The following is a 17,567-nucleotide window of genomic DNA, read 5'->3' as shown; positions in this document are numbered from 1 at the left end:
AAATATCTGACCTGCTCAAAGAAATATTTTTTCGCCATCCTGCGCTTTACTGCCATGACAACAGGATGAGAGGCTGTTGCGCGTGTCTGGTGACGAGTTGAGGTATTTCTGTTCTCTGTGATGAGGAAGAAACCAGATGGTTTCAGTTCCACATAACTTAACTCAGCTGCCCTCCTCTACACACGCACGCACACAGAAATACACACTGCGGCCACTGATGACTCATACAGTGGAGATTTATTGTGTCCAAAAGCAGAACTACTGTCACCAAAAAAATGCTTCCTGATGGACCATCCTGCTTGAATATGAATTTTCACTTCAGTTGCTGTTGTCTGCCCTGCTTTTATCTGCACCTCTCCTCCAGGCAGTCACTTTTGCAACTGCATTTTCATGACAGTTGATAAAGCTCGTTTCAGATAAACAGACCTATGTACGGATGAGCAACACTCTCCACTGCATTTCATTTGCAGGCTGAGAAGACTAATCAGGGCTCCATAGTGTGTGAACGTAGACAAGTTACTGCCAAGCCACTCTAATTAGATGCTTGTGGAAGCGCTTGTTCTCACACATAGCGCTAGATGAGACATTAAAGAGTCCCAAGAAAGGCAATATCATGCTTTGCCAATTAAAGACTTTATGCTTTCTTATTTCTTTCTTCCCTTTCTTTTAACTGCTTTGACAGTATGTTCTTCTAAATGCCCTGAATAATCCCCAGCGGTGGAGAGGAAGCACACCAATTCATGGTGCTGCCCACGCGTTTGGAGAGGCCTGCATCGCTCTGAGGCAGTTTATATTCTTTCCCTCTGGAAATCATCTCTGACATTTACTCCAGGGAAAGTAAATGAAAGATCTTTATGTGCCGGCATGTCAGGCGCTGGGAGAGGGAAACAAACAGAGCGTTATAGTGGGATGCAGACACTGTTGGCTGCAAGAGAAGGAGATGGTGGTGGGAGGGAAAACAGAGAAAAGTTATAAAAACATTGGTCACAGACACACTTTTTACAACAAGGAGTTTTAATTGCTCCTTGTGTCGTATCTGTGATTACACAGAGGGGAAAAGGCACTTTTATATAACATTTTGAACCAAATTAGCTCTAAGAAATAAAAATTTTCTTGGGTGAAACAGTCACACAGTGACTCTGAGGGCTGGTGACTGCCATCACTGTTTCTGTCTCGTAGCAGGACTGTCCTGATCTCTACAGGAGAAGAAATATAATTGTCTGTGATCACTTTTTAAAATCTTTTTATGTTCTCAGCTGATTCTTTGATTGACTTTGATGATGAAACACCACCACACTACTCTGCATTTAATCATTAGTTATTGTTAATCTCTAGCTCAATCATGTCTCCCCCTCACCCCCAACCAATCACAGCACAGGGCTGCCCCTCCCTGAGCCTGGTTCTCTCTGAGGTTTAGTCTTGTCAAAAGGAAGTTTATCCTTCCCACCATGGCCAAGTGCTGGCTTGGTGCTGGGGGTTGGGAAGCGCATCTGTAACCAGAAGGTTGCCGGTTCGATCCCCGGGCTCTCTGTCCTGGTCGTTGTGTCCTTGGGCAAGACACTTTACCCTACCGCCTACTGGTGTTGGCCAGACGGGCCGATATCAGTTGCCTCTGTCAGTCTGCCCCAGGGCAGCTGTGGCTACAACTGTAGCTGCCTCCACCAGTGTGTGAATGTGAGAGTGAATGAATAGTGGCATTGTAAAGCGCTTTGGGTGCCTTGAAAAGCGCTATATAAATCCAATCCATTATTATTATTGTTTATAATATAAAGTGCCCTGACAGGACTGTTGTTGTAATTTGGAGCTAAATCAAACTAAATTGAATTAAATAAAATAGCTTCAGCTGTAGGCACCAAAGCCCCATGTATCTGTCGCTCTAACTCTCTGTTTTCAGGGGGAAGACAGTCAAAGGAAAATGAGTTTAAAGTCAGGTCCTTAAAGGAAAAAACAGCTATAACAGCACATTTTACACAGTGAATGAACTGATAGGCCACATCAGGGCCTAGCATAACATAACTAAGGATTACTTTGAACTCTGAATCAAGCTAACACACTTTACAAATCATAGAATAAGAGTGTTTTGGTGAGAATTTGAGTAATAGGTTCTCATTAATATTTGTGGGATGACAGAGCTCCGTACATATTCAGCAGGTTACGTGGACAAACATTACAGGAAAGTCCATGAAAGCACTTGGAGTATTCCTTAAGACTGCTTAAAGAGCTTGACTAAGATAGTTCGCACATGATTGCACATTACTGAAGATCTACTTAATAAGAAAAGATATGATTATTATTCAGTCTTTTAAAAACCATCCATCCATCCATTCGCTTCCGCTTATCCTTTTCAGGGTCGCGGGGGGCGCTGGAGCCTATCCCAGCTGTCATAGGGCGAAAGGCGGGGTACACCCTGGACAGGTCGCCAGTCTGTCGCAGGGCCAACACACAAGGACAGACAACCATTCACACTCACATTCACTCGCACATTCACACCTAGTGGCAATTTGGATTATCCAATTAACCTATCCCCACAAGCTGCATGTCTTTGGATGGTGGGAGGAAGCCGGAGTACCCGGAGGGAACCCACGCAAACACGGGGAGAAAATGCAAACTCCACACAGAAAGACCCCGGCCTGACGGTGGAATTGAACTCAGGACCTTCTTGCTGTGCGGCAACAGTGCTAACCACCGTGCCACCATGCTTTCTCAAATATTTTGAGAAAACCCTTATAGTATAGTTCTGATTTAAAAGCAAGGATCATGTCACTTGGAGAATTCAGATTAATGGAGTGGGCGTTTTCTTCTTACACTCTGAACCTTTTACTAAAATCTCAGTTTTGACTGACATGATCTCTGGAACATTTTCTAAGTGCTGATATCTAAAATACATTTCAAGAAAAGCATTAGCTGCTGTTGATGTATCAGGACACACAAAGAAATGGTCCCGATTATAATACTCCTAGAACTATCTACACCACTTGCTTTGGTGCCAACACATCATTTTAACTGCTATTAATGCAAATATCTACATTGTTTATGTAGCTACAGTGTTATATGTTACTGTATTTAGTAATTACATGCATTTGTCTCCATACTTCAGTGGTAGCATAGCAACAGTGGCTTACTACATTGCAGCATTACTGCACAGACAGATACGCTCACTCTGTGAGACTCGTGCTTAAAAGACATGGGTTTAACTGCAGTGCAATAATCACAGGCTCACCCTGTTTGACAGAGGACCAAAAAAAAGCGTCTGTCTTGTTAGACAGCGATGATCACACATGCCTTGAAGAGCAGTATGTGGGTGATCACAGAACAGATCAAAATGCAGCATGTTAATAATTACGGATAGTGTCTGTGGTTTGTTTTAATGGGCATCTGCGGGTGTAAGAGAGTAAAACTATAACCTCTGCCAGGCTGTGAGTCACCGAGTCTGAGTCATGCACCACGGTCACGGTCAAACATAACAAATGTATTACCCTGCTGTCACTCTGAGGGACATTTCTCAGTGGAAACGGTCATTTATTTCTTGGAAAACTGCAAGCTGATCTGCCTTCTGTTCCTGTGATCTTGTGTGTGACATTGTGTGTTCTGGGGTTTTTGTCCACTGTTTGCAAAGCAGGAAAAACCTGCTTGCTACACTCTTGGTATTCCCACAAGTTGTGCAGTTTGTAGTTTTTCCAGTTTTGCATGCGGGAATATTAACTGACTCCAGGTTTGTTCTGTGGCTGTTGACACAAGGTAGAGTGGATCTTTGCTTTTACATTGTTTGGGCCAGATTCTAACCCTACCATCTGAATGTTGTGGCAGAAAGAGCCTCATCAAACCAGGCAACATTTCCTAGTTTAAGTGAGCCTGTGTGAAATGTAGACTCACTTTGTCTGCATCTCTGCACCACTCATTACTTGGTTGTAACAAGCGGTTATTTGAGTTATTGTTGCCTTCCTATCAGCTCAAAGCAGCCTGACCATTGTCCTCTGACTTCTGGCATCAACAGGGCATTAGTGCTGTCACTCACTGGATATTTTCTCTTTTTCAGACCATTCTCTGTAAACCTTAGTAATGTTTGTGTGGGGAAAATCCCAGCAGATTGACAGTTTCTGAAATACTCAGACCAACACGTCTGTTACCAACAACCATGTCATGTTTAAAGTCACTTAAATCTCCTTTCTCACACATTCTGTGCTCAGTTTGGACTTCAGCAGGTCATCTCGATCACGTCTACAAACCTAAATGTATTGAGTTGCTGCCATGTGATTGGCTGACGAGATACTTGCATTAATCAAGCAGCTGAACATATGTACCCAATAAAGTGACTGGTGAATGTATATCAAAATACCTAGTATATAATATGCTGAAACTCATTATACTGACTAGCTGAGTCATCTTTGAACTATACTGTGTTTACGTCCATAGTGAAACTAAAAACGTGGAACAGACTTGTTTTCAGATGTCACTTATATTGAATTGCTGTTTTACAATCCTTCTGTTTGCAAAGTTCTGTTGTGTTGGTTATATATTAAAAAATTATTATGTGTTCAGGGGTTTTTGTTTACCGTAAGCAAAGGTGGAAAAACCTGCTTGGGGTTCCTGTTAAGCTCTTGGTATTCCCACTAGTTGTGTAGTTTGTCGTTTTTCCAGTTTTTTCTGTCAAGAATATCACCTGACCCAAAGTTTTCTTAGGGATGTGATTTACCAAGCAAAATGTGAATATAAGTATGATACTGTGGCGTTAAATATTTAAAAAACAGTTTCAGGGAAGGACAGGAAGGATCAGGGTGTAAATTAAAACCAGGCTCTTATGATGTTTACTGATCATGCACTGGATCAAACTTTGAGTTAAAGTCTAACAGCACACCCGTGTGGCAGAGAGCTACACAAGCATGAAGAGCCTCTCCTGTCCAGGTCTGTTGTATCTTAGCTATCCAAACTCTTATAAATGCACTTTTCTGTTCAGCTTTTAGGACCCAAGGAACTGATACTGTGGTGCGATCGGTTAAGATGAGTGTTTTTTTCTCCAGCTATGGTATGTAATACCTGATGAAGACCACGTTCAGTTGAGAGCTCCAGAACAACCAAGTTGTTTGCATTTTAGTTGCATTCACCATATACCTTTTGGTGTCAGAGAAGCACATGATTGATGTTTACATACAAAACTGTCTGCACTGAGAATTAACTCTTTTTACAGTTAGAGATGGTGTGCATTGTATTTCATTTTATGTAAAAAGGTTAGGCTATATCTCTCTATCTATCATAGATAGATAGAGAGATATAGCAGAGATATTCAGCTGCATGTCAGTGGTTCGGGAGATTCTCCATTAATTATTCACAACCGTTATCCCAGCTACAGTTATTTGGATGGTCTCTGCATCAGCTGATGGAGGAATCAACCTGTGTTTTAATTCAAACTGCATTCAAATAGCAGCAGCAATGATGAACTCCCTCATTCCAACAGCTAGCAGTCCAATATTCAGGCCACAGAAATGGCTCCTCACAAAAACAACAACAACAATAACAAAGCAGATACTTCAGTTATCGCATTTACTTGTAAACATACAGCAGTGGTGCTCAGTTACATTTTGTTATCTGGCTGCTTTGTAGCATTGTCAGTCTCTCTTTTTTAAGAGCCATCCATAAGTGTAGATCAACAAGAGGGATTATTGGGGTAAATGTGTTTAAGTTCCAAAATAACAATTATGCATTCACAGAACCAGAAAATCTTATTGCTTGAAATGTAATTATCTCACTCATAAACACACACAATGTTGTGTCTCAGTCACAAGCTGCAAATCCTGTCCCCTTCTCCTCTGATGCAGTGAGCAGGTTGATAACCACGTAGGACCCAGAGGTAAAATGAGGAGGATATTAGAATAGTTTTGTTCTCTGCTGTTTTTCAGTCAGCCTCCATAGCTGAGATGATTCCTAAAACCCAGCGCAGCAAAACTACATATACAGCACATGTGACATATTTGAATGTGAAGCATTAAATTGGTCAGCTGAGATATTAAAGTCGCATGAAACTATAACTATACCATGATTTGATTTGAGCTCGCTACTAAACCCATCACCAACAGCCCACCTCAGCAAGGCTGACATTTGCTCTGTATTGTCAATGCTTGATCATTTGTGCATTATACATCCAACACGTGCATTTTCATGGCTTACTAGTGTAAAATGCAAATATAAAAACGGACAGAATTACATCAGCATGAACGTCACCACAGCTCTTACATTGAAAATGGTTAATTGTCTCTCTGTTAACTTATTTATCAAAATATTTCATTTTTAAATGATAACTATTGATATATGACACACAAAAACAAACATTTATCGACCTTTCTTAGGTGACATTTCAAGTGATCTCGGGGTGCCCTGCTGCTTATGGCTGAAATCTGACTCTAATAGAGGACCCTTACTCAGTGCTCAGACAAAACTGTGCTTCTTACACGCAGGTAAGTATTGCTAATAGAGTGGCAGCAGTGCATGCAGCAAAGAATAATGCCTGTGTGTGGCGCAGTTACGCTGTACTAACACTGGAACGCTGACCATCTGATAACTGCGGGCTGCTTTCCCTTTAAAACGCATGACGCAGTTCAACTGGTGCCCCACTTTGTTGTGTGAAGCCGCAGCAGTCTGCAGGAGAGAGAGAGAGAGAGAGAGAGACAGCGGGGCCGCTTGCTGTCGCATACGGCTCGGCCCGGAGACGTCGGTGCTTCGCTGGGCCCCTCACCGCGCTCATCATGGAGTTTTTAATGGGGAATCCGTTCAGCACGCCCGTGGGACAGCGCATCGGTGAGCGCCTTTATGAGTCTTTACACTGCATAAAAAGAAAATTCTCCAGTCAGGCTCGGGCGTCTTATACCGACACCTTACATCTCCCGCAGTCACGTCCCTGCAGAGCTGCTCTGTGGACTCTTATTGTCGAGGCTTTTGTCGGGGTGATGCGTTATAATGCGATTATGTTAGAGAAATAGAAATCAAGTTAAATTCATTAGGACTGACAGAAGAACAACGGCTTATGGTTTGATTGACGCCCCTGTGAGACAATGACTTGGCAGAGGCGGGAGGAAGACGCTGAGGTGCTTCAGTTGATTGGTTGTCCCCGGCTCTGCCTTAACCTGCAAATAGCTGGGCGGGCCGCAAAGAGTGGCCGACATCCCCCTGACCCAAATCTGACGATCGTTTGGCTGTAGTCAGTGATAATGGTGGAGATCCAGAGATGCTCATTAAGATATGTAGAAGAGGAGATCTTAGTTGAAGCTGCAGTAAAAGTCTTTACACGATTTGTAATCTAAATAATATTATAATCTAAAGAAAACTTAAATATAGCCTAGTCTTGAATATAGTGAATTTAATATTTCCATCAGTTTTTTGGTCAAGTTAATTCAGTCATCTGATAAGCTGGTCTAAAGTTTAACCTCCACACAGTAAACTGATCAAAAATCCAAACAAGCCACATGCTGTTCTAGAGTCTATGGGGGCCCAGGGCAAAAATTCTCAAAGGGGCCCCTTCAACCAACATTCATCACCATTATTCTATAAATAATCCAACGCCACCACCACCAACGATCCTCTAAAGTTACAGGTAAAACACTGATCAACAAACGGCAGCGTGTTTATTTTAGCAACAGTGTCCAACACTAGGTTGACCGGTTACGAAGTGTAATATTACTGTAATTACTATCTGCTACATTATATCAGCCAGCTAGCTATGCTAACAAGTCATTTACCAGTGTCCCATCACTGACTGTGGCTGTGCTAACTTGGCTGTTCTGCTAGGCTAGGTTCACTTATGTTAAAGGGCAAAGCAAACAAAAGAACTAACGTGATGATAGTGGAAGTGTCTGTCCCCCACAGTTAAGGCTAGAGTAGCAACAATTAGTTATTCAGCATTATGTTTAATTATGATCATTTTCTCCTCTTCCTCTTTTTTTCTTCTTCCTTTTCCTCACTTTGATGAGTGAGGAAAATGTGCCGTGTTCTCATGGCACATTTTGATATAGTTTAAATGTAACTCCTGACAAACCTTATTAAAAGTGCCCACTTTTTTTATCTTTTGCCAATTAAAAGTGCCAGCAAATTAATGGTTTTCATGTAATTTTAATGTTTCTAACATGAAATCTTTTTTTTCCACACAAAAATTTTAAATAGGGTGAATTAGACATTAGACACCTCGGTCACTAAGGCATATAGGCTAGTCAGTGACATTCTGGCAAACATGGAGAAATGGCATGTTGCCTGACTGTTTGCAAGTCGTTGTTGGAGGTTATGAAATTGGTTAATGTTAGGACAGTGACAAAAAAAAGTCATTGATGATGATTCTTTGTTTTCTTTTCTTTTTTCTGTCATCAAATTTAAAATGTACTGTAATTTTTCATAAGATAGTAAAATGTAAAAGCCAATATTTCCAAAACTGGGTTTGCATAATATGAAAAAACACATAAAAACATTAATAAAAGACAATTAATACAGTCCTGGAATTACTACAACTTCAAGCAGACAAAAAACAAACAAAAAGCAGCTTAATGTTTTCAGAGACTGAGGTCAGCCCCGTGGTATACTGTTTAAAATATTCCAAGTCTGTATGTTTGATTATAGGGTGGCTGTAGCTCAGGGTGGCAGAGCAGGTCAGCCACTAATCAGAAGGTCGGTAGTTCGATCCCATGGCTACATGCCAAATATCCTTGGGCAAGATACTAACCCCATTTTTGCCTACTTGTGGTGGTCAGAGGGCCCGGTGGCACCAGTGTCCGGCAGCCTCGCCTCTGTCAGTGCGCCCCAGGGTGGCTGTGGCTACAATGTAGCTTGCCATCACCAGTGTGTGAATGGGTGAATGACTGAATGTAGTGTAAAGCGCTATGGGGTCCTTAGGGACTAGTAAAGCGCTATACAAATGCAGGACATTTACCATTATTGGCATCCTTTTAAGTCTTGTCACTTTTAAAGGAGGTTTTACAATTTCGGTATAAATTTCAGAATTTACAGTTTGACTGTGGCTCTATAATCAGTGTTGGGGAGTAATGGAATACATGTACCGCCGTTACGTATTTAAAATACAAAATATGAGTAACTGTATTCCGTTACAGTTACTGTTTAAAAAGTTTGTATTCAGAATACAGTTACTTTGCTGAAATAAAGGGATTACACGGTGGTATTTTACTTTCCATATGTTCGGCTATGCCCTCTCTATTTTTGGTTTCCACGCTCCAAACAAAACACGCATTAAGAGGCTCTAAAGCCCGTGTCTCAATGTCGCGGCCCATGTCACCCCTACTTGCATAATGACGTGAAGAAATATTTTTAAAAATTATTCACAAAAATGATTTAATATGAAGGCAATAGGCAGAGTGTTACAGGCATAGGCCTAAAGAATGTAGCCTCATGGGCAGTGTAGTCCGTGCTTCAGGGAGAAAGGACTGCAATACCCGTTATGTGTCTGTGAGCGAGGGAGGGAGAAAAAGGAGAGTGGAAAAATGAGCTGTCACCGAGCAGAAACGGGAGCTGGAAGCATGTAAATATAATAATAACCACTGCAGCCAAAAAGAGTGCCTGATGAGCCCAGTTGTAAGTAAGCTATTAAGACTCGACTGTACACTTTGTTCGTGTTTTTCTCCGAAACAATAAGTTCCATTGGAGCAGCCTTTCAACACCTCTCTCTGTCTCTCGCTAGCAAAGTTGACCCAGACAACAAAGTAAAGCTATTTTTCGGCTACGAGCCCGACATGAACCCGACGTATTAGCCAGAGGTCCCTGTTTTATATACGCGTGGAATAGTTTTCTATACGAGATCGCTGCAAAAAGTGCAGCCTTACCTAATGTCCACCCAACTGTTACTCATTTTATATTAAGATTTAAACATCTAGTTGGTATGGCGAGTAGCCTTCAGCAATTGTAATAAATCACACATTCATGTAGTTGTAAAAAAGCACGATAATGTAATAGGTAATCCAAAGTATTCAGAATACGTTACTGTCATTGAGTAACGTAACGGAATACGTTACAAAATACATTTTGGGGCATGTATTCTGTAATCTGTCGTGGAATACATTTTAAAAGTAACCTTCCCAGCACTGTCTATAATGTCTGCTCCCTATGTATTAAAAGGCACCTATTTATATTCCTATTAAAAATATGGGAGTCCTAAGGTCAGTCCCTGTGGAACACCACACAATCACAACCTTGACATAGGAAATGAAAATAATGTTTACTAAAGGCGAATTTGTCTCTACGTTGTTACCATGTATTACTCATAAAGGAATAACAAATTCATGTATTTCTACTAATTATAATGTAACAATGAGACATGTTTCATGTTTTCACCTACTTTGCACAGAGCGTGCGACCAGCTCCAGCCTGCCATCTGAAGACTGGGAACTCAACATGGAAATCTGTGACATAATCAACAGCTCAGAGGAAGGGTGTGTGCACATTCGTTATCTGTTAGCATCAGGAACAAGCTTGTCCTCTTGAGGTTGCATGCGGCTGACTATTGAAAATGTTGTAATTACAGGCCCAAAGATGCACTCAGAGCCATTAAAAAAAGGATTGTGGGGAATAAGAACTTCAAGGAGGTTATGCTAACGCTGACTGTGAGTGTTGACTCTTTATGTTCTCATCAGATGTGTGTAGTTTGTAATTGGTAAGGCATTTCTCTGAAACTCTGTGATTTCAGGTCCTCGAGACCTGCATGAAGAACTGCGGCTACAGATTTCACATCCTGGTTACAACGCGCGATTTCATAGAAGGGTTTCTGGTGCGGTCGATTATCCCGAGGAACAACCCTCCACAAATCCTACATGACAGAGTGCTTGGCATCATACAGGTGAGGTGTGGCTCAAGGGAATAAAAGAATAAAGTTGTTGTCATTCTTTAGTGTCACATTGGTTTACTGTCTAGTCCTAATTTGTGGTTTTCTCTTGTCAAGGCGTGGGCCGATGCATTCCGCAGCTCACCCGACCTGACGGGTGTAGTATCGGTCTACGAAGACCTGCGACGGAAAGGACTCGAGTTCCCCGCCAATCAGCTGGAAGGTTACACACCACCCGAAGCCCCGAAAAAGGTGGATACAGGGCTGGGTGACCTTTGTTTTATTGCTAACAGTTGGGTGTTTCCTATCATCCTATCATCATCTTTGGTCTTTTTTCCTGTCTGGTCATTTCTCCGCCTTTGCTTATCAGACTTTGCCTGGCAATGGGCCTGCTGTTACTACTCTGCCTGCTGTACTCCTGTCTTCCAAACCGCTCATCCCACCTCAGACCTCTGATCTAAAACTGGCCCTTGAGGGAAACAATGCCTTGACTCACAGCCAGGTGATGGGACTGGAAAGGGACTTACTCTTATTATAATTGCACTGTGCTTCTCGCTAACTGGCTTTTCTATGTTGGTTACAATAGAGTCACAGAACTCCTTTTTGTAGCTGTGCTTCTTAATTCTTTTTCGCTTCCAACCCTTATAAAATCAATATTTGCCTTCTTCTTCTTTTCATCGAGTCACCGTACCTGTGTTTATTCAGTAAGTGCTGTTGATATTCCAGGTGAAGAAGCTAAAGGCAGAGCTAGGAGTGGTGCGCAGCAACCTGACTATGATGTCAGATTTGATGAGTCAACTAGATCCAGTTACGGTAAAACAAGCAGACATGGAGCTGCTGGAGGTAAACACGCACACACACAAGCGCACACACACAAATGAAGTCACATTTAAAAACAAGCTGCGTGTGTTTTACTGCATGAATGTGTAATATTCTCTGTGAGTGTGATCCTTTCCATTAATGCTGAGTAACAGTGCCTTACCCTTAACTGATCTCCTACTTTATACGTTCTGTGTTGCATCTGGCCCTTCAACGCCCCCCCCACCCCACCCACGCATTCTTTGTCTGATTGTGTCATTAGCAGTTATACACAGTATGTAAAGAAATGCAAGACAGGATAGTGAAGATAGTCCCCAGACTCAGCGAGGAGAAGCTGATCGAAGAGTTATTAGCAACTAACGATGAAATGAACACCGCCTTCAATCGCTACCACAGGTACCTGCTCCATTCTCTCCATCGCGTCATCGTGTTTATTGGCAAAATAAAGAGGAAGGCAATATTTCAGCATGGAGTTTCTCTGCACACGATGATTTCATTCTGTCGTCGGCAGGTTTGAACGACGAATAACAAACGGTCAGAACGCAGAGCAGAAGGTAAAGAACGTGGCGGCCATTTTTGGAGTCTTTCCACACAGTAGTCATAACGGCGTGAACTGGTTAAATTGTGCTGTTTCCCTCTGTGTCTTTCAGGGCCACACCTATGTCAACTTAACAGAGCTAGACTTGAAGACTGACAGCCAATCAGAGGCTGCTTCAGTTACCAATGACAGCTCAATGAGTTTTCCAAAATCTGACAGTTTGTCCAGTCAGATGGCAAAACTTAGTAAGTACTGTACTTAGATATATTTTATCATGGCAAGCATAGGGAAAGGAATTATGCAGCGATCCCTAATTTCATGCAGAACGTGGAGACTTATTCTGCTCTTTATTTGTTCCTTTTGCGTTTCTTCTTCCAGGTACAAGTGAATCAGATGACACTTTATCACAGAAAATAAATGTGTCAACTCAACAAAGACCAAGGTACAGAAAAAACCTGCATCATAAATGTGCAACCTTTATGACATAAACAGATGTTTGCACAGCAGGGTGATGTTTTAAATTGTAGAGCTGCACCACTCACAAAAATGTCTTGTTTAAGGCAAAATTAAGTCATTAGTCTAAAGGAATCTTAAAGGAATATAGATTATTTATTAAGCACTTATTAAACTTTAAAGTAACTCTCTTAACTGATAAATACACAACTGAAATAGCTGAAAATTGATAATTAACTCAAAATAAACAGATTTCAGTTAACTAATAATTCACTGAAATCGCAGTCTGGCCTAAATAGTTAAATAAGAATTTATATAAATGGTTGCAATAATTAGCTAAAAAGCAAACCTTTGGCTTAAAAGAATGCATAATCTGTTAACAATTTCAGATAGTTAGCTATCAACAAAAGGTTTAAATAAATCACTAAAAGTGTCACGGCAAGTGCTGTGTGGCAGGCGGGATGAAGGACCCAAACGCAGGACTCAGAAACTGAAAGTTAAACTTAAGGCGCAGCTTTATTCCTGGGAAAAACTGCACATAAGAAATACACTTCACAAAAGTAAACCAAAATCTCAAACATGAAAACTAGAACTAAACCGTACAGTGGAAACTAGAAACTAGGAAACACATGCGAGAAAAACAAACCAGACTGAAAAGTAGAATATTTATGGGAACACGAAGGGAGAAACACAGCACAGAGAGGGTGTATGAAGGTTAACGACAACAAGCAGGGGGAAACTGAGGAGTAAGATACACAGGTAGGATCACGGGAGGATGGGGAACAGCAGGAAACACAGCTGGGACAAATCAGACATGAGAGAAGGGAAGGCAAAACTAGATACACTGACCAAGCACACGAGACTATCAAAGTAAAACAGGAATACGACACGGAGTCAAAGACATGAGCTTAACACTACAACATAACTGACATGGTAACAGAGGCAAGGATTACTAGACAGGAGATGTGGGACCAGTACAGGGAAAGAGAAAACATGGGGACGGAGACTGAACACAGAACAGAGACTGTCAAAATAAAACACAAAGCACACAACAGGCACAGAGACACAGACTAGACACCGAACAGAGGGAGCACCCAATCTAAACCTAAGAACTAAACTCTTAACAAGAATTAAACCAAAACATGGGATAATAATAATAATCAAAACAGCACAACAAGTGAATCAGAACATAAACCATAATACAGAATAATACCAAAACACAAGCAACTCAAAATGATCCAGAACTGTGACAAAAAGTTATAAACATTAAAATAGCTAGCTAAAGGTGGTTGAACAATTTGGCTTTTTACAACTTGAAGTAACCACCCTTGCCCTTATATGAACAAATAAATGTGAAAATAGGTTTTAAAATTAATTTTTTGTGACTATTCAAGTAAATTACGGTGATTTAATAGAATTGTTTTGTGGTGACAGTTCCCAGTCTTTCTTTTCATTTGTTCCTGAACACATGAGCCAACATTTAACTTTGTTAAAAGTAATATCGGTTACTAGATTACGTTGCAGTTAACCTATTAGTAATTTTTGCCTTTCAGAGACGGGAGCGGAGTTGTGGTGGACGGTCTTGCTCAAGCTCAGGACAGCAAACTACAAAACACTGAACCTGTAAGCAAAGATGTCTATACTGCTTGCAAGGTTTCGATTTATCGGCTACTATAACTGATTTTTTCTTTTACTTAGCTGTGACATGACCTTTAGGACCAAAAGTAAATTCAGTTATGATATTGTTAAATTTATTTTAAACAGCAAGCATATGTGAAATCCTGGGTTTTTTTGTATATGACAGAGCACCAAGTGCTGTACATAATATCTGAGCTACAGGCCTGAGTATGCGTTACTTTGTTTGAGTAACTGTTTTCCTCCTGAATGAAATCTGTCTGTACGTGAAGGATGGCAGTCCAGATTCCACTCGCAGCTCTTCACCAAAGTTAGATTGGATGATTAAAAGGGGAATGGTGGGTGTGAATTTTAAAACGTGCCCTGGCTTTACGTTGGTTTCGCCTTTTCATACCCTCTGTCTTTTGGTTCTTTTCATACAGTTTTGATTTACTTTGCTGTGGTCTGGGTTGGGTCACTTTTTGGCTTTGGTGGTTCAGTTACTGAAATAGAGCACAAAGGTTTGCATGACCAGTTGTGGCGTCGTAAGAGCATGACACTGTTCGGTTTGCACTTTTGATATGCTGCATTGTTGTCACACCCGAAGTCTTCCTCACTGAATGCTATGTTTAGCCACATGTGATTTTTCTTTGTTGTTGTTTTTGCGGTTGACTTTCGTTTTTGTTTTCATGGCTTCGTAGCTTTGTCAACCTTGATGAAGTTTTATCCATGTAGCCAATCTGTGTCTCTTCTTTCTTTCTTAGATTCCTATCACCCAGTCCAGTGTAATGGATGATATTGAGAAATGGCTTGCTTTGGATGATGAGGTAAGTCTGAACTGGGAATGATATTCATTCATCGAATCTACTTTGCCGTATTTAAAAGTTTAAAAAAGAAAAGATGTTGGTGGACTTTGCAGATACCAATCCAAGGTATTAGAAATGTTTAGATATATCTACATAAAGGTGACTGACTATAAAAAGAAAGGACTAAGCGGGTGGGTTTAATTTGAAATTTGGTACACAGTTATCTTAAAGGATAATCAAATATACTTATTTTGTGTTTATGACACAGTATGATGACTTTGAGGACTCCGATGGTGTGACCAGTGAAGGTGAGGATCCTTACCCATATGTCCTGTTCCAAAGGAGCAGATTTTATAACCAAGTTAATACATGGGGCACACACTCTTAAACAGAAAACTTTCTTTGGTTATATTAAATGGAATATTTGCAGTGAAATACACACCCTCTTTTAGAGCTGATAGACTGTATATAAAACAATGGAGATAGTCTATATGGAAGCGTTGCCTTTGTCAAATGGCCAGCAGGTGGCAGTGTCTGCTTTCAAACAGAAGTCTGAACCTATGATCTTGGTCACTCCTTTAAATTCAGTTTCAACATGGCATGGTATGTATGCTTCAGACTGCGTTCCTGAATAAGTTGGAAATTATGAATTTTTAGTGGAACACTCCCTCAAGTCAGAGTGGACCAACATACCCATAGTTAGAAATCCAAGATAGCAGCGCTGAATTTAAACAGTAGTAAAACTCTAAATATTTGATCTGTACTGCAAATGTTGTGTACTTGTTACTCATTAAATGAGCCATAGCAGAGCGCTGATCAGGTTGCATCACTGAATGTGTTTTCTGAAAGGCTTTATAGCTAGTGATACCTGAAGGTCTCTACCTTGCTAGGAACCAATATTCTCTTTCATTGCTCTTTCTGGAATGTGCTAACTCGGGATTGACATCGCTCGTGAGTTCCAACACATGCCTAGATATTCCAGTGTATCTGGAACACGGCATTTGATCATGGCTGGCTTTGATTGACAGCTCACTACTATCAATATATCCTTGTTTTTTCAGTCAAATCCACTCTACACTCATTGCGACAGCTAAAATTCTCAGGTTAAGGCATGAAAATGGGATTGTTTTTTGTTTTCTTTTTTTGGTAGCTTTATCCATCTTTTATATGCAGTCTGTGCTGAAGCTATAGACAAAACCTATTGTCCATTCAGATTGCTGCTAAAATATTTGAGCCACTGGTGAACTGCAGTGAGCTTCTTTAATGCTTGGTAAATAGCTCCCCGTGTTACCTCTACCAAGGTAACCAAGGAGGTTAGAAGGACTTTTGTTTTTACCCCCAAATGTTTACTACTTCAAGGACTAAAAATGAAACATAAAGCACTCACATGTCTGGTCACAGCTCACTTTAACTCCAAAGTTGTGGCTTTGTTTACTCAGTGCAGGAACTTTCCTATAGATGTCTGTTAAAGTGACTCCTGCTTGCCTCCCCAGAGTTCGACAGGTTTCTGGCAGAGAGAGCGAAAGCGGCCGAGCGTCTGCCGTCCCTGAGAGCTTCCTCGCAAGACAACTCAGAGTCTTAAAGTCTCACCTAAACCTGCCAAAACTAACATTACTCATGAAGCTCCGGTGCCACCTGCTGGATAATGGAGATTTATTATTAATGAACAGTTGAATGGCAAATGACATTGTATATGTGTACCCTGCTCTTTTGCTGGGGGGAGCAAATGTGTTTTTTAACTTAAAACTAATGTCTGCGGAAAGACCGAAGTTTTTACTTGACGTTGTTACGAGGGTTGATCCACAAGCAAACATTTGCACATTTTTTTATGGTTACATTCCTGCTGTTAAATGAGAATATTGTTACAAATTTTGCAACATAGATGATGTACTATATTGCTGTTATATATACATATATATATATATTGTTAAAGATGATGATGAGGTACAGAAATGCCCCTGTCAAAGTAGCAAACACTTGTAAGAGAAGCTCAGCCATAACTTGTGGTAATAGTTTGAGGCTTTATGTCGTTGTTGATGTCGGATGCTGAAGAAAATTTATGAGTTTTTTTCACATTCAGCTTGTCCCTATGAAGATGTTTTACTTGAAGTTTAACAACAAGTGATGACACACTGCTGTCATATTAAACTAAAAGTATTAACTGGAGATTTGTGTGTTTGCAGTCTGTCTTTTTTTAAATATGTTTATAGACTTTTTCTTGCCATTACCAAAAAAAAAAAAAAAAAAAAAATGGAGGCATAAGAACACATTATTTACAAATTTGCAAAGACTGGTCCTGTCCTTCTATATTGCCACAGGCTGTCTCTTCTAATTTTGATAGTAAATGGTAAATGGACTGGTCTGCTCTACCCAAGTAGGGGAGACCGGGGATAGTTGTAACATTTTTGACATTTCTGTCTGTAAATTGGAGCTCTTTTAAGGTAGTGGATTCAAAATGTAATGCAAAGTATTTACATGTCTCTGCTATTAAATAGTGCAGCTATTTTCTCTGCAGCACAATTACCCATTGCAT

General features: G+C 40.7%; 1 protein-coding gene across 5 annotated transcripts; it reads left to right on the top strand.

Annotated features, from left to right (window-relative positions):
• The first annotated feature begins 6,589 nt into the window (after window positions 1–6,589).
• Window positions 6,590–17,200, top strand: tom1 (target of myb1 membrane trafficking protein). 5 transcript variants are annotated; one of them, XM_085403219.1, is made up of 16 exons: window positions 6,590–6,789; window positions 10,331–10,415; window positions 10,508–10,586; window positions 10,670–10,819; window positions 10,922–11,056; window positions 11,175–11,306; window positions 11,531–11,647; window positions 11,889–12,019; window positions 12,135–12,177; window positions 12,274–12,406; window positions 12,540–12,603; window positions 14,168–14,237; window positions 14,522–14,587; window positions 14,993–15,055; window positions 15,303–15,342; window positions 16,528–17,200. In XM_085403219.1, the coding sequence occupies exons 1-16, from the start codon at window positions 6,738–6,740 to the stop codon at window positions 16,614–16,616; spliced, it is 1,449 nt and encodes a 482-aa protein (XP_085259345.1). In that variant the 5' UTR covers window positions 6,590–6,737; the 3' UTR covers window positions 16,617–17,200. The 5 variants fall into 5 exon arrangements, with proteins under 5 accessions (XP_085259345.1, XP_085259348.1, XP_085259347.1 ...); XM_085403223.1 differs by having other exon boundaries at window positions 6,598–6,789; window positions 11,886–12,019; XM_085403222.1 differs by lacking the exon at window positions 11,175–11,306.
• The last annotated feature ends 367 nt before the right edge of the window (window positions 17,201–17,567 follow it).

Source organism: Rhamphochromis longiceps, linkage group LG4 (genome assembly GCF_057381845.1).
Source record: "Rhamphochromis longiceps isolate RC_006_pf linkage group LG4, R_longiceps_female_GT1.1, whole genome shotgun sequence".
NCBI lineage: Eukaryota > Metazoa > Chordata > Actinopteri > Cichliformes > Cichlidae > Rhamphochromis > Rhamphochromis longiceps.
This window is presented reverse-complemented; position numbering and strand designations above follow the sequence as displayed.

Coding starts and splice junctions, on each gene's coding strand:
- tom1 (XM_085403223.1), top strand. CDS start 6,738: ATGGAGTTTTTAATGGGGAATCCGTTCAGCACGCCCGTGGGACAGCGC. Junction 11,057..11,174: donor CACCCGAAGCCCCGAAAAAG/GTGGATACAGGG, acceptor TTTGCTTATCAG/ACTTTGCCTGGCAATGGGCC. Junction 15,343..16,527: donor CGATGGTGTGACCAGTGAAG/GTGAGGATCCTT, acceptor TTGCCTCCCCAG/AGTTCGACAGGTTTCTGGCA.